We start from the raw sequence: 14,882 nt of genomic DNA, 5'->3' as shown, positions 1-14,882 counted from the left end.
CCTCCTGATTTCCCTCTTAAGTATACTCCTACTGCCTTTATACTCTTCTAAGGATTCACTTGATCTATCCTGTCCATACCTGACATATACTTCCTTCTTTTTCTTAACCAAACCCTCAATTTCTTTAGTCATCCAGCATTCCCTATACCTATCCCTTTCCCTTTTGCAGGATATCTCAGCATGTCCCCACAGGCCAGTCACATTTCTCATGTTGACTTTATTTTCAAAATGAACTTCCTGATGCAATACAGAAATACAGCCAGAACATGCCGTGAACTGTCACAAATACGCAGACATAATGTTCAGAGTATTTTTTTTTGCTTGTGTGTGTGATGTCCATCAAGGGCTGAATACTGGGGGATAATTCCCCTGCTCTACTTCAAAGTAGTGCAATGGGATATTTTCTAGCCACTCAGGCAGACAGGTGTGTCTTCAGTTCACATCTCATCTGACAGCCTTCCTCAGTACCACAATGGATTTTAGTGTTCAGGTGCTCGGACCCAGAAACATATATTGGTTAGGCCACTGTTGGAATATTTTGTGCAATTCTAGTCTCCTTCCTATCAGAAAGATGTTGTGAAACTTGAGAGAGTTCAGAAAAGATTTGCAAGGATGTTGCCAGGGTTGGAGGATTTGAGCTACAGCGAGAGGCTGACCAGGCTGGGGCTGTTTTCTCTGGAGCATCGGAGGCTGAGGGGTGACCTTATAGAGGTTTACAAAATTATGAGGGGCATGGATAAGATAAATAGACAAAGTCTTTTCCCTGGAGTCAGGGAGTCCAGAACTAGAGGGCATAGGTTTAGGGTGAGTGGGGAAAGATATAAAAGAGACCTAAGGGGCAACTTTTTCACGCAGAGGGTGGTACGTGTATGGAATGAGCTGCCAGAGGAAGTGGTGAAGGCTGGTACAATTGCAACATTTATGAGACATTTGGATGTGTATATGAATAGGAGGGGTTTGGAGGGATATGGGCTGGGTGCTGACAGGTGGGACTGGATAGGGTTGGGATATCTGGTCGGCAAGGACAGGTTGGACCAAAGGGTCTGTTTCCATGCTGTACATCTTTATGACTCTAATAATAGAGCTGCATCTAACAGTGGCCGGCTAATGTGTGCTTTGTTTTCTCCCACCCCCGCCTCCCAAAATACTGACCAGAACATGGCTTTTGTATCATATGAGAAATGCCAAGGTGCCAGCTTGTTGTTTTTTGCAATTTAATTAAGCAGCCTGTTTGTTTCTGATACATATCGTACACATTGCAGTAATTCTACTTAAGAATTGAAAGGAAGCTATTATTACTAAGCGATTCAGTTGCAGAACAAGCCAACAATGAGGGTGTGCATTTGTGTAGCATCTTTAACGCCCTAAGGTGCTGCATAGCAGTATTATCAAGGACAAACGGGAAGGACAGAGATTGAGGGAAAAAATGCCAGGGCTTGGGGGACGAACAACTGAAGGTAAGGCAATGAACCGCGTGCAACAGAAATGGGAATGTAGCACGGCCTAGATTTGGGGAAACGCGGGTAAGTGCTTTAGGGCTGGAGGAGGTGTCACAACCAGAGATTTTACATTAAGGCGCAGCTGAACAGGCAAGGCAGTGGTGCCACTGCAGTCAAATAGCAGGGACCGCTAGTCATTCTCAGAAGTGGTAACATGATCCCTGCCACTACAATAAGTCACCTCTGTCTGAAATTTAAGGAAAATTTAATAACTTGTTTTAATTCTTTTGACTCAGTTAAAGACAACTGATGACGGCCAGCCAGTAGGATTCCTGGTTTCAGTTTCGTTTCTGTGATCAGTTGTTGAAGTTGCCTTTCGTTTGAAACGACGGGCAAAGAAAATTCACGGAGGGGAAATGTCACAACTGACTGTCACAGAATTCATCCTCAAGACCCTGTGCGCCAGCCAGGGCTGGTCAGACTTTAACACCGTTCTGGAGAAAGCTGTCAGTCGTTTTGGTATTTCTGGGGCGGACATGAACCAGGTCCTGTACAACACTCAGCACTTTGCTGTGGTAAAAGACTCAGGAGCAGCAGGTTCCAGCCGGTCTCCAGGCAGTTTGGTCATCGCTGTCACCTCAGTCAGACTGTGCAAGAACTACCCAAATCAGGACTGTGAGACCTGCAACAAACTGCACCTATGCCGACGGTTTATCTATGATGATTGCAGAGCAGCTAAAAACAAGTGAGTGAGAGTGGGCTCTTCTGGCTGAATACCCGTTTCCGCCTTCCGCAAAGACCGTTCCCTCCGTGACTACCTGGTCAGGTCCACGCCCCCCTACAACCCACCCTCCCATCCTGGCACTTTCCTCTGCCACCGCAGGAACTGTAAAACCTGCGCCAGCACCTCCTCCCTCACCTCTATCCAAGGCCCTAAAGGAGCCTTCCACATCCATCAAAGTTTTACCTGCACATCCACTAATATCATTTATTGTATCCGTTGCTCCCGATGCGGTCTCCTCTACATTGGGGAGACTGGGCGCCTCCTGGCAGAGCGCTTTAGGGAACATCTCCGGGACACCCGCACCAATCAACCACACCGCCCCGTGGCCCAACATTTCAACTCCCCCTCCCACTCTGCCGAGGACATGGAGGTCCTGGGCCTCCTTCACCGCCGCTCCCTCACCACCAGACGCCTGGAGGAAGAACGCCTCATCTTCTGCCTCGGAACACTTCAACCCCAGGGCATCAATGTGGACTTCAACAGTTTCCTCATTCCCCCTTCCCCCACCTCACCCTAGTTCCAAACTTCCAGCTCAGCACTGTCCCCATGACTTGTCCGGACTTGTCCGACCTGCCTATCTCCTTTTCCACCTATCCACTCCTCCCTCTCCTCCCTGACCTATCACCTTCATCCCCTCCCCCACTCACCTATTGTACTCTATGCTACTTTCTCCCCACCCCCACCCTCCCCTAGCTTATCTCTCCACGCTTCAGGCTCACTGCCTTTATTCCTGATGAAGGGCTTTTGCCCGAAACGTCGATTTCGAAGCTCCTTGGATGCTGCCTGAACTGCTGTGCTCTTCCAGCACCACTAATCCTGAATAACAGTAATGTCTAGCTGTGTTATCCATTGTAAAACTCGGTCTGACACTATACAGAGTTGCCATTCTCAGTTCTCAGCTAACTCTGTGCTAATGTTTATGCAGTTAAACTGGTTTCTACGTCTCTATGACTCTATAACCGGATGTGCGCAGACATTGGGTGAAGTCGAGAGTGTGGTGCTGGAAAAGTTCAGCACAGCAGATTCCTGATGAAAGGCCTATACTTGAAACGTCGATTCTCCTGCTCCATGGATGCTGCCTCTGCTGTGCTTTTCCAGCACCACACTCTCGATTCTAATCTCCAGCATCTGCAGAGCTCACTTTCTCCCAAACATTGGGTGACGTTTATTTTTGAGCTTGTACTGAAAGCCAGGATTTGTTGCGTCATAGATTACTCAGTGCAGCTGGAGGCTGTTGAATCGGTGCTGATTTTCTCTGCAAAAGTAATCTATCTCTTCCCATTTCCCTGTGCTGTTCCTCTTTGGGTTCTTATCCAAACCCATGGAAAACTGTCATTAATCAGCATCCAGCACACCCTCAGACAGTACATTCCAGACCCTGAATGAAGTTTGCCTCCTGTCATCATTGACTCTTTTGCAATTCACCTTTAAAATCTTCTCCCTCTGACTCTCAGCATTCTCCCCAATGAAATTAATCTGTCTGCTCCATGTGGATTCCTTGTGAATTTTGAACATCTCTATCTGCTCTCAACCTTTTTTATTAAAATGAACAGTTCCAGCTTCTTCAATCCCCACTGAAGTCTTTCATACCTGGAACTGATCTTACAAAGTCTGTTGCATCTTTCCAATAGTTTGATGCCTAGAATTGGACAATACAGCTCCAGTTGAAGCTGAACTGGTGTTTTACAAATGTTCATGATAAGTTCCTTGCTTGTGTCCTCCATAATTCTTGCTGGAAGCCTCTTGTCTCCTACTAGCCACGTTCTCACCCTGTTGTATCACCTTCAATGATTTGTGCACAAATAATCCGAGGTCCACCAGTCCCTGTCCTCACTTTAGAATTGACCCTTTCTTGTATTTTGTACTGCCTTGCTTCATTCTTCCTATGAAAATATATCTATTTACAAATCCCTGTGTTCACCTGCCTGTTTTCTTGAAGTCAATGACTAACCTTCTCACAGTTCACAATACTTCCAGGTTTGTTATCTCCAAGTGTTGAAATCCATGCCCTGTATGCCCAAAGTCTAAGTCAATGTTGTTCCAAATATCAGTCACTAGCCCCATGTGTCTGATCAAGAATGGATCAACCATGATCCTCTTGAGTGGTGAAGCAGGCCCGGAGGCCGAATGGCCTACTCCTGTTTCTTAACCTGGATGTCGTGTTGCTGTTCTCATTCAGCTTCCCATGATGCACAAGGCAGATGGAACACATGCTTGCATCTATTTCCATTGTTTTCCCTGGAATAGATTGCCAAGAGGCTGTAGCTTGATGGGGCACCTGTCCATTCATAGCTCATGAGGAAACTCTCTCTCTCTCTCTTTCTCTCGCTCTCGCTCTCGCTCTCGCTCTCTCTCTCTCTCTCTCTCTCGCTCTCGCTCTCGCTCTCTCACTGCTTACCATAGGTGAATGGGAAGGATTTACGGGTTGACCAACTGTTTGGCACTATTTACAATGCAACGTCACTGACCTTCAAGTCAAGTTCAAGTCAGACTCCAACCTTGAGGCAGGGACACTGTTCTCTGCATCTCAAGACCCTTTCTTATTTCTGATTTATACGTGGCCATCAAAATTGAGTCATTAACCCCGTGGTTGGGCATGTGGCGTCAACCCTTCTGTTCATGTGGACTAAAATCCTGTTGTGCATTCATTATGAAAATGGTGAGATGAACAGCAGAGTGTGCATATGCTTTTCTGAATTACTATGCGTTACTTCCTCGGTCACTGAGCAGAGGTAAATGTTTTGAAATATATCTGGAATGTGAAGTACGTTTCTCCGTTGTGTGAAGGTACGTAAAATACTTGATGAAAGTGAATATGGGGCTCAGACTGTGCTGCACTGGTGATTGATCGCTGATTTCTGTGGACATTAGTGGGCGGCACGGTGGCACAGTGGTTAGCACTGCTGCCTCACAGCGCCAGAGACCCGGGTTCAATTCCCGCCTCAGGCGACTGACTGTGTGGAGTTTGCACGTTCTCCCCGTGTCTGCGTGGGTTTCCTCCGGGTGCTCCGGTTTCCTCCCACAGTCCAAAGATGTGCAGGGTCAGGTGAATTGGCCATACTAAATTGCCCGTAGTGTTAGGTAAGGGGTAAATGTAGGGGTATGGGTGGGTTTCGCTTCGGCGGGTCGGTGTGGACTTGTTGGGCCGAAGGGCCTGTTTCCACACTGTAATCTAATCTAATCTAAACACTGGTCTGTTATTAATATGTACCAAGGCAAGCACACAACTGCAGTCCTTCCACCGTTACTCACTTTCCCCAGTCACCCAATCTGACTTCTTATCCGCGCCACCACTGCCTTTCCTTGTGATTCCACGTATATCAACTTTGCTGATGTGTGGCAATCTATGGTGTGTCCTTTAGAAGTCCAGAGAAATCAAATTTAATCGGATTGCCCTCATTCATCCTTACTGTTACCCCACCAAAAAAAAGCACAATTGTGTTGATTCGTCATTATTTGCTTTTAGAAAGTCCATGCTGACCTTCCTTAATGTGAACAGGCCCAAGAAAAACATGAATTTTCTCCCAGAGTTTAGTATCTAAATGTTTTCTCACCATTGAGGTCATGCTGACCAGCTTTTAGTGACTAGGTTTATCTGGGTTGGCATGGTGACCCAGTGGTTAGCACTGCTGCCTCACAGCACCAGGGTCCCAGGTTCGATTCCAGCCTTGGGCAACTGTCTGTGTGGAATTTGCACATTCTCCCCGTGTCTGCGTGGGTTTCCTCCGGGTGCTCCAGTTTCCTCCCACAGTCCCAAAGATGCTAGGAGTTAGGATGCATTAGTCAGAGGGAAATGGATCTGGGTGGGTTACTCTCCGGAGGGTTGGTATGGACTTGTTGGGTCGAAGGGCCTGTTTCCATACTGTAGGTAATCTAATCCAATCCTGACACCTCTCTGTTTGAGCCACTCCTGGTGAAGCTCCGCTGTCAATACTTCCAACCTACAGCCCCCTCCCTCTCTCACATCCTACAGCTAGCAACCCAATCAGTGCAAGAAGGGATAGGCCACAGATGCTGGCTTTACCAGCGATGCCCAACCTTCTAACTGAATGTATATAACACAAGTGTATTATGGGGCTGTGACTGTAACTCCATTATTAAACCAGCTGGGTTTTTATATGTTTTCTTAATATCCTTCATGTGTTTCAGAAAAGCCTGCACAAATTCTCATGACATCCTGTCTGTCCACAATGGTACAATCTTGAGTAAGAATGGACTTCACAATCTGGATGTCAAAGAGTTGCGTCAGCTTCTGTTGCAGAATGATCCTACTCTAATGCCTGAGGTGAGATTTGAAAAGCAGCAAGAGACCGGGCTGGGACACTCATGAAACTTAATTATTTACATATTCGCCATAGAGCTGATAAATCAGGGCTGCTTCAGCAAACTTTATCAGCAGATTAAGGTTTAACCGATACACAAATTTTACACTCATGCCAGCAAATTCCTCTTCTCAAGTAAAAGGATTGGGCTATTGTAAATCGCATGTTAGATCTCAGCTTCAGTTTTGGGTCCAATTGTCAGCACAACACAAGGATGTCATAGCTCCTGCTAGAGAGGAGGAACAGAAGACTTGACAGAGTGGAACAAAACACGATAGACTTCAAATATCCAGAAATCATTGCAAAAAGTGGAGATTGTCTCCTCAGAGTAAGATGGTTAAAGAGGGCATTTGAAAGGTGTTTAAGTCATGAAGAGAGATTGATTTCAGTGACAGTAGGGTTAGTAAAAGAAGAAGGGCTCTTGTGGTGCAATGGTATCGTCCCTACTCTCTGGAACAAGAGACCCAGGTTCAAGTCCCACCTGCCTCAGAGATTTGTAATGACATCTCTGAATAGGTTGGTTTTAAGAAAATAACATGAATTGCTTGCGGACAATTTTCAGACCCTGGGTGACTCAGTCAGTTGAGCATCTGACTTCTAATCTGAGTGTCTGAGCTTCAAGTCCCCATCTGGCTGCTGCTGTGGCCTCAGTTTGTTCTTTTAGAGAGAGGTGAGCCCCACCAGGGATAGAGTTCTTTATCTCCCCCACCCACTCCGTTTTGATTTAGATTATTTACAGTGTGGAAACAGGCCCTTCGGCCCAACAAGTCCACACCGAAGCAAAACCCACCCATTCTCCTACATTTACCCCTTCACCTAACACTACGGGCAATTTAGAATGGCCAATTCACCTGGCCTGCACATCTTTGGACTGTGGGAGAAAACCGGAGCACCTGTAGGAAACTCACGCAGACACGGGGAGAGTGTGCAAACTCCACACAGACAGACAATTCCTGAGGCAAGAATTGAACCCGGGTCTCTGACGCTGAGAGGCAGCAGTGTTAGCCACGGTGCCACCCTATCTCATTTGGATGAATGATAAAAAGGATGGACTAAGTAGATGTACAGAGGCTTGTTCCTCATCTGGGGGTAATCTAGAACATTAGACCTTTGATGGTCTGCATTCCATGCATTGCTTTGCATGTAAATTATCAGTTGGAAAATCGGGGTGAGTTACCTGCGGTGGTTACTGGATGAAAAATGCCACGGGTGATTTGACGACAGGGACAAAAAAGTTGTTCAGTTTTGCGTACGAGCAGTTATGGGTATGAAAATAAAATAACCAGAAAAGAATGGCTGTTGCATGGTGGTAGTATCTCTACCTGTGGACCAGGAGGCATGTGTTCAAATTCCGTCTGCACCAGAGGTGTGTCATAACAACTCTAAAGAGGTTGATTGGAAAATATCCAACTGGTGGAGATGGACTGGAGGTGGTTTAAGTTAATTGGCGTTTGATAAAGCAAAGTTAAAAAGCCAATGGAATCAAAGGCAGGTGAGTGTGACTGGCCCTCTCAGAGAATGGGCTGACTGGCCTCCTTTGTGCTTTTACCATTCTATAATTCTGTGCAAGGTAGGAATTTTCTTATGCACAGTCATCTTGTGGAATACATTTCTTGAAAGGCAGTGGATGTGAATTAACGGTGACTTTCTCAGAGGAATTGGATAAACTCTTGGAAAGGATACATTTGGGACCAAGAGCATGAGGAGAGGGAATTTCAAAGATCTAGTCTAAGTATGAGGTTCTAATAATGTTGCTTTGTGCATTGGGATTCCAGCCATGGCCCTAAAACCTGTCAAGCAATTTCTTTCTGCAGATTCTCTCCATTACGGAGAGACCGAAGCCAATGTCCACAGCCATTGCCTGGGCTGGATTCAGCAGAGTCAAGATTAGAGTGGTGCTGGAAAAAGCACAGCAGGTCAGGCAGCATCCGAGGAGCAGGAAAATCAATGTTTCGGGCTTTTGCCTGAAACATCGATTTTCCTGCTCCTCGGATGCTGTCTGACCTGCTGTGCTTTTCCAGCACCACTTTAAACTTGACTCTAATCTCCAGCATCTGCAGTAGCCACTTCTGCCCTGAGATTCAGCAGATGCAGCTTTACCTTGAAGGAACAGAATATTTGAGAGGAAAGATATTCTCATTTGTGGTCGAATCATAAAGAGCATTATATAAATATTGTGCTGTGCGATGCATATTTATTTATGTCACCTCTCAGAATGAACCACATTGCTAGTTTGAAACAGAAAATGGTCAGGACACTCTGCTTGCAGATGGGATGGGGAATATGGGATTCCCCTGGGATAAGATTGAGAGCTGAAAAATGTGTTGCTGGAAAAGCACAGCAGGTCAGGCAGCATCCAAGGAGCAGGAGAATTGACGTTTCGGGCATAAGCTCTGATCTCCAGCATCTGCAGTCCTCACTTTCTCCTATAAGATTGAGAATTGTGTGGGGCAGGCTGAAGATCTTTTCCATCTCCATTTTCGTACATTGGAATGGAAGAGGTCCTGAGTAGAAACTAGGTACTTCACAACAGTCAAAGGAGAGCTAATAATTCATAATTGTTAATTTTTAAAAAAATATGTTAAAACAAAATAACCCTGTCAAAGCTTTGTCACCTCCAGAATTGACCACCTTCTGTGATCCAAAACTCTGCTGCAGCTGACTTAAGTCAAGCAAAATCCCCACTCCACGCCTCATCCCAGTGCTCGCTGACTTATATTGTTGATCAGTCCAAAGCCTCATCTATCTCTGGACCCTCCTCCCGGCCAACTACCCAACTGGCTTCCTGAGCAGTCCCGATTTTAACTACTTCACCTTCAGCTTCGCATGCCCTGAGGTGAGGAGTTCCCTCCCTGTTGCTCTCTGCCTCCTCCTTTAATGCACTCAGTAGCACCTGTCTGTGACCAAGCTTTTCATCAGCTGACCCAGTGTTCCCTTATGTGGCTCAGTGTCAAACACTGCTGTATCGTGAAGTATCTGGGGACGTTTCATTCTGTTTTCTGGATGCTATGGAAATGTAAGTTGTTGTTGCTTTGCTTTAGGCCTTCCTGTCAGGATTGCGAGAACCGTCAATACTAAAGGCAGGAACTGTCAGTGTTGGACAGTCTGGGTGTCCTGGACAGTGGACAAACAGAAGATAAATTAACAGAAGAACAAAAAGAGAAGTACAGTGCAGGAACAGACACTTTGGCCCACCAAGCCTCTGCTGATCGTGAAGCTCTAACTAAACTGCCCTTATTCGGTCTGTATCCCTCTATTCCCTCCCTGCTCATGTAACCATCCAGGTGCCTCTTAAATGTCATTAACATGCTGGTTTCCAGCACCCGTTCTGCCAGTGCATTCCAGGTTCCTACCACTCCCAGCGTGAAAAACTTTCCTCACACATCTCTCTTAAACTCCCCCCCCCCCCCCTCACCTGTGCCCCCTTATAATTGAAACGTCAACCCTGAGGAAAAGCCTGACTCTTCACTCTGTCTATGCCTCTCATAATGTTGTAGACCTCTATCAGATGTCCTGTCAGCTGCCATCTTCCGAGTGGGAAAGGCCCTGGTCTTTTTACCCTTCCCTCATGGCCAAGGTCCACGCGACTGGGCAACATCCTGGTGAACTTTCTTTGCACTCTCTCCACGTCCTTCTGGTAGTGTGATGATCAGAACTCCACACATTACTCCAAATGCGGCCTAACAAAGGTTTCATATTACAAATCATCTTGTCTCTTCAGGTCTGTGCCTTTTACAACAAAGGGGATGGTCCCTTTGGCTCTTGCCACTACAAACAGTCTTGCAAAAAGCTTCACATCTGCCTTCAGTTTATTCTGGACGCCTGTCCACTGGGAAGCCAATGTTGGCGATCCCACAGCTTCTTGGAAAACCGGAATTTGCTGGAGAATCGCCGAATAAACATCGAACTGATCTGTGATCTGCCTTCCATCTATCGTAACATCTGTCAAATCAGGAGAAGGGAGGCTGCCGGTGCCAAAGGTAAATCACAGCTCTAATTCGATCTAAATCTCCACTTCGTTTGATTTGCTTCCCCCACATCCCCGCCCTGCCCTGCCCTGTGGCAATACCCTGACCTCGCAGGTCAGGAGGTTATGGGGCCAAGCCCACAACCTGAATCCCAACGTAAACTGATGACTCAGTGGAACATGGCTGGAGGTGGCTTTGTTTGGTTGTGACACTAAACTGAGATCCCGTCTGCTGTCTCAATGGGGCATTAGATATGTCCTACGGCATTACTTATCACCAGTGCTATAGCCAAGGCACATCCATTTACCGAAGCTTACAATCAGATTGCTGGCTTTGTGGGACTTTCTGTGCTCCATTTGACTGATGCATTTCTTAGATTACAACTGTGCCCACACTTCAAAATCAATTAACTTGATACAAAATGCTGTGGGCAGTATTTGGACAGTCTTTAATGCATCGTCCAGCTTTTGATTGGACCATGTCTAGGGAGCGAGCAGGGCACTCATTTTCTATTCCTCCTTCCTTGACCTACTGAAAGTCATAAAATCTCACCCCCATGTGGTGAGGTTTTACCTTGGAATGGTATAAGGGACAAGGGACTTCTTCTGTATTTGTTCAGGGGTTAGAGGTGGTACTGGGAATTTATTGCCTATCCCTAATTGACGTGGAGTCATACAACATGGAAAAAGACCCTTCGGTCCAACCAGTCCAAGCTGACTATAATCCCAAACTAAACTAGTCCCGCCTGCCTGCCCTTGGCCCAGATCCTTCCAAACCTTTCCTGTTCATGTACCTATCCAAATGTCTTTTAATTGTTGTAATTGTGCCCACATCCATCACTTCCTCGGGAAGTTCATTCCAAATGCGAACCACCCTCTGTGTTAAAAAAGTTGCCCCTCATGTCTTTTTTAAATCTCTCTCCTCTCACTTTAAAAATGTGCCCCCAGTTTTGAAATCCCCCATCACGGGAAAAGACAACTACCATTAACCTTATGGGACCCAGGGATATAGTGAGGAAAGACATCAATCTGAGGCTGCTGCAGTTGGGAAAAGGAGCAAGTCAAACAGTCAGGGCAGGCAGGAACAAAGCAGAGAACAAGGTAAATGAAACTGCATTTATTTCAATGCAAGAGGCCTAACAGGGAAGGCAGATGAACTCAGGGCATGGTTAGGAAAATGGAACTGGGATATCATTAGCAATTACAGAAACGTGGCTCAAGGATGGGCAGCACTGGCAGCTTAATGTTCCAGGATACAAATGCTACAGGAAGAATAGAAAGGGGGGGCAAAAGAGGAGGGAAAGTAGCATTTTTGATAAGGGGTAACATTAAGGCTGTACTTAGACAGGATATTCCCGGGAATACATTGGTGCAAAGGGTGGTGTGTGTATGGAATGAGCTGTCGGAGGAAGTGGTGAAGGCTGGTACAATGACAACATTTAAAAGGCATCTGGATGGGTATATGAAAAGGAAGGGTTTAGAGGGATATGGGCCGGGTGCTGGCAAATGGGACTAGATTAGGTTGGGATATCTGGTAGGCATGGACAAGTTGGACCGAAGGGTCTGTTTCCATGCTGTACATCTCTGTGGCTCTATGATTCTATCTGCACCCCTCATGATTTTATAAACTTCTAACACGTCACCTCTTAACCTCCTACGCCCCAATGAAAAAAGTCCCACCCTACCCAGCCTTTCTTTATATTCAAACCTTCCATACCCAGCAACCTCCTGGTAAATCTCTTCTGAACCCTCTCCAGCTTCATAATAACAGAGCAACCAGAACTGGACGCACTTCTCCAGAAGAGGCCTCATCGATGTCCTGTACAACCTGAACATTATTTCCCAATTCCTGTACACAAAGGCAAGCGTACTAAACACTATTGTAACCACCCAGATACAAATTTCAAAGAATTATTTACCTGCACCCCAAGTCCCGCTGTTCTACAACACTACCCAAGGCCCTACCATTAATTGTATAAGCCTTACCCTTGTTTGTTGGACCTAAAGCAATATCTTGCATTTATCCAGATTGAACTCCATCTGCCACTTTCCAGCTCACTGACCCATTTGAACAAGATGCTTCTGTAATCTCAGAATACCTTCTTCACTGTCTACTATGTCACCAATTTTGGTGTCATCCACAAACTTACTAACCATGCCTTCTTTATTCTCATCCAAATCATTTCTATAATTGACAAACCAAAGAGGATCAGAACCGAACTGATGACAGACCACCAGCCTGAAAGAAAACCCACCATTCTCTGTCTGCAGCCATTATGCCAGTTCAGGCTCACCCTGAACCCCACGTGACCTCGCTTTACTAATTAATCTATCATGCTGAACTTTATCAAAAACTTTACTCAAGTCTAAGGAAACAATGCTTACTGCTCTGCCATCATCAATCTTTTTGATGACTTCCTGAAAAAAGCCCCAACAAGTTTTTGAGACAGGAGTTTGCTCACACAAAATCATGCTGACTATCCCGAATCAATTTTTGCTTCTCTAAAGGTTCATAAATCCTCTGTTTTAGAACGATCTCCAACAATACACCCACAGCCAAAGTCAGACTCACAGGTCTACAGTTCCCCAGTTTCTCCTTGCAACCTTTCGCAAACAAAGGTACAACATTAGCCACCGTCCGGTCACCAGGCACCTCACCCTCATGGGTTTGTCATTCTTCGGTGAAGTGGTGAGACTGGAGTAGATGGGGTAGCACCTTTAGCATGAAAGGTTAAGGTTAGCTTTAATTGAGGTGTGCAAAATTGTGTAACACGATAAGTAAGGGGAACGGTCAGTAACCAGGTTGAATAGAAATGGCAAGAGAACCAGAGAGATTATTGAGTTGTTATAGTCTGAATTCCAAAGCCAGAAGGGGAGCTGGTTGTGAGCAGATTTGTTGTTAACTTACAAAAAGGAATTGATAAATAGTTAAAAAGTAATAACTTTGCAGAGTGTTGGGGGAGATCAAAGGAATTGGGCCATTTCATTAACTGTTAAACAGACAGTGACACAATGGACAAAATGTCTTGTTTTTCTGTTGAATGAGCTTATGCAGTTACAGTTGTTACGTTCTGCATTAGTCAATGATTTTGTAGAGATATTGCCAAAAAATGTAACTTGCGATCCTTGTATTTCATTCCAGTTAAGGGATCTTCACCCAGTCGCTCCCTCAGTGAACCCAGCACTAATGTGGACAGTGAGGAGATCTGCTTGTTCTTCCTCAGGAAGCACTGTTCCTTCAAAGGTATTGAAACATCAGCTGCAAATTGGTATTGGAAAGGGGAGTAGTTTCGGGTGTTAAAGGTGACGTAAATCATAAGGGTTTGACATTGTGAGGAAAAGCCAGCAACTCAGTCCTAATGGAAAAGTTCCTTTGGTACCACTTCAAAGAAAAGCAGGAGAGTCTGTCCTACTGTCTCCCAACCAACTTCACTAAAAAGGTGATACAGTCTTTATCTCAGTGCTTCTTGGGTTCAATTTGGCTACCTCACTTCCTGCGCTATTTTAGTGGCTACCTCACTTCCTGCGCTATTTTAGTGGCTACCACACTTCCTGCAATATTTTAGTGGCAACCCTTCAAAAAGTACTTCATTGGTTGTGGAACTTGGAAAATGGGAGCAGGAGTAGGCCATTTGACCCTTTAAACCTGCTCTGCTATTCAATGCAATCATGGGTAATCAACCTAGTACCCTGTTCCCACTTTCTAATTTTGGCCCCTTTCAGTACACCCTAACTCAACTTCTTCTCAGCCTGCTCTGTTCCAAAGGAAACATCCCCACTCTATCCAATCTTTGCTCAAAGCGAAAGTTCTGTATCCCTGTCAATCCCCTGTCCACCCTCTGCTGTGCATTCACATCCTTTCAATGAAGTGGTGGCCAACACTATACACAGAACCCTAGCTGTGGTCTACTTAGTGTTTAATTCTAGCATTACCTCTCTGCTCCTGTATTCCAGATTTTGGAAACTATCTCAAAAGCTATTTTGACCACCTGATCCACCTACCCTGTTATTCCAAGAATCTGTGACCATTCACTGCCAGGTCATTCTGTTCTGCTGTTCTAACTTGGAATGCTGCCATTTATTGTATGACCTCTCACCTCCTGAATTGATTTCCATTTGCTACTTTTCTGCCCACCTGACCAGCCCATTGACATGTTTCTGCAATCTACAGCTTTCTTCCTCACCATTAACCTAGTGGCCAATGTTTTTATTGTCTGCAAACCCCTCAAGGATGGATCTGACATGTAAGTCTAAATAATTGGCTCGCAATGTATGCCAGAAATCACTCTGCGCCTTCTGGACCCTGACTAAAAGGAACCTTCCTAAAGACCTAAAAATACCCAGTGACCATAAATCTTTACTTTAGATCC

General features: G+C 45.5%; 1 protein-coding gene across 1 annotated transcript in view; it reads left to right on the top strand.

Moving 5' to 3' along the window:
- Positions 1 to 1,800: 1,800 nt before the first annotated feature.
- The window catches only part of LOC122551385 (protein mono-ADP-ribosyltransferase PARP12-like), a 41,892-nt gene continuing 28,810 nt past the window's right edge, over positions 1,801 to 14,882 (top strand). The window contains exons 1-4 of the mRNA XM_043693186.2: positions 1,801 to 2,184; positions 6,373 to 6,508; positions 10,267 to 10,525; positions 13,655 to 13,756. Coding sequence (XP_043549121.2) covers positions 1,856 to 2,184; positions 6,373 to 6,508; positions 10,267 to 10,525; positions 13,655 to 13,756 — 826 coding nt within the window. The 5' untranslated portion in view covers positions 1,801 to 1,855. The remainder of the gene's footprint in view (positions 2,185 to 6,372; positions 6,509 to 10,266; positions 10,526 to 13,654; positions 13,757 to 14,882) is intronic.

The sequence above is a fragment of the Chiloscyllium plagiosum genome, unplaced genomic scaffold (genome assembly GCF_037043375.1).
Source record: "Chiloscyllium plagiosum isolate Xiang-an unplaced genomic scaffold, Cpla_swu_hap1 HiC_scaffold_7, whole genome shotgun sequence".
Lineage (NCBI taxonomy): Eukaryota > Metazoa > Chordata > Chondrichthyes > Orectolobiformes > Hemiscylliidae > Chiloscyllium > Chiloscyllium plagiosum.
This window is presented reverse-complemented; position numbering and strand designations above follow the sequence as displayed.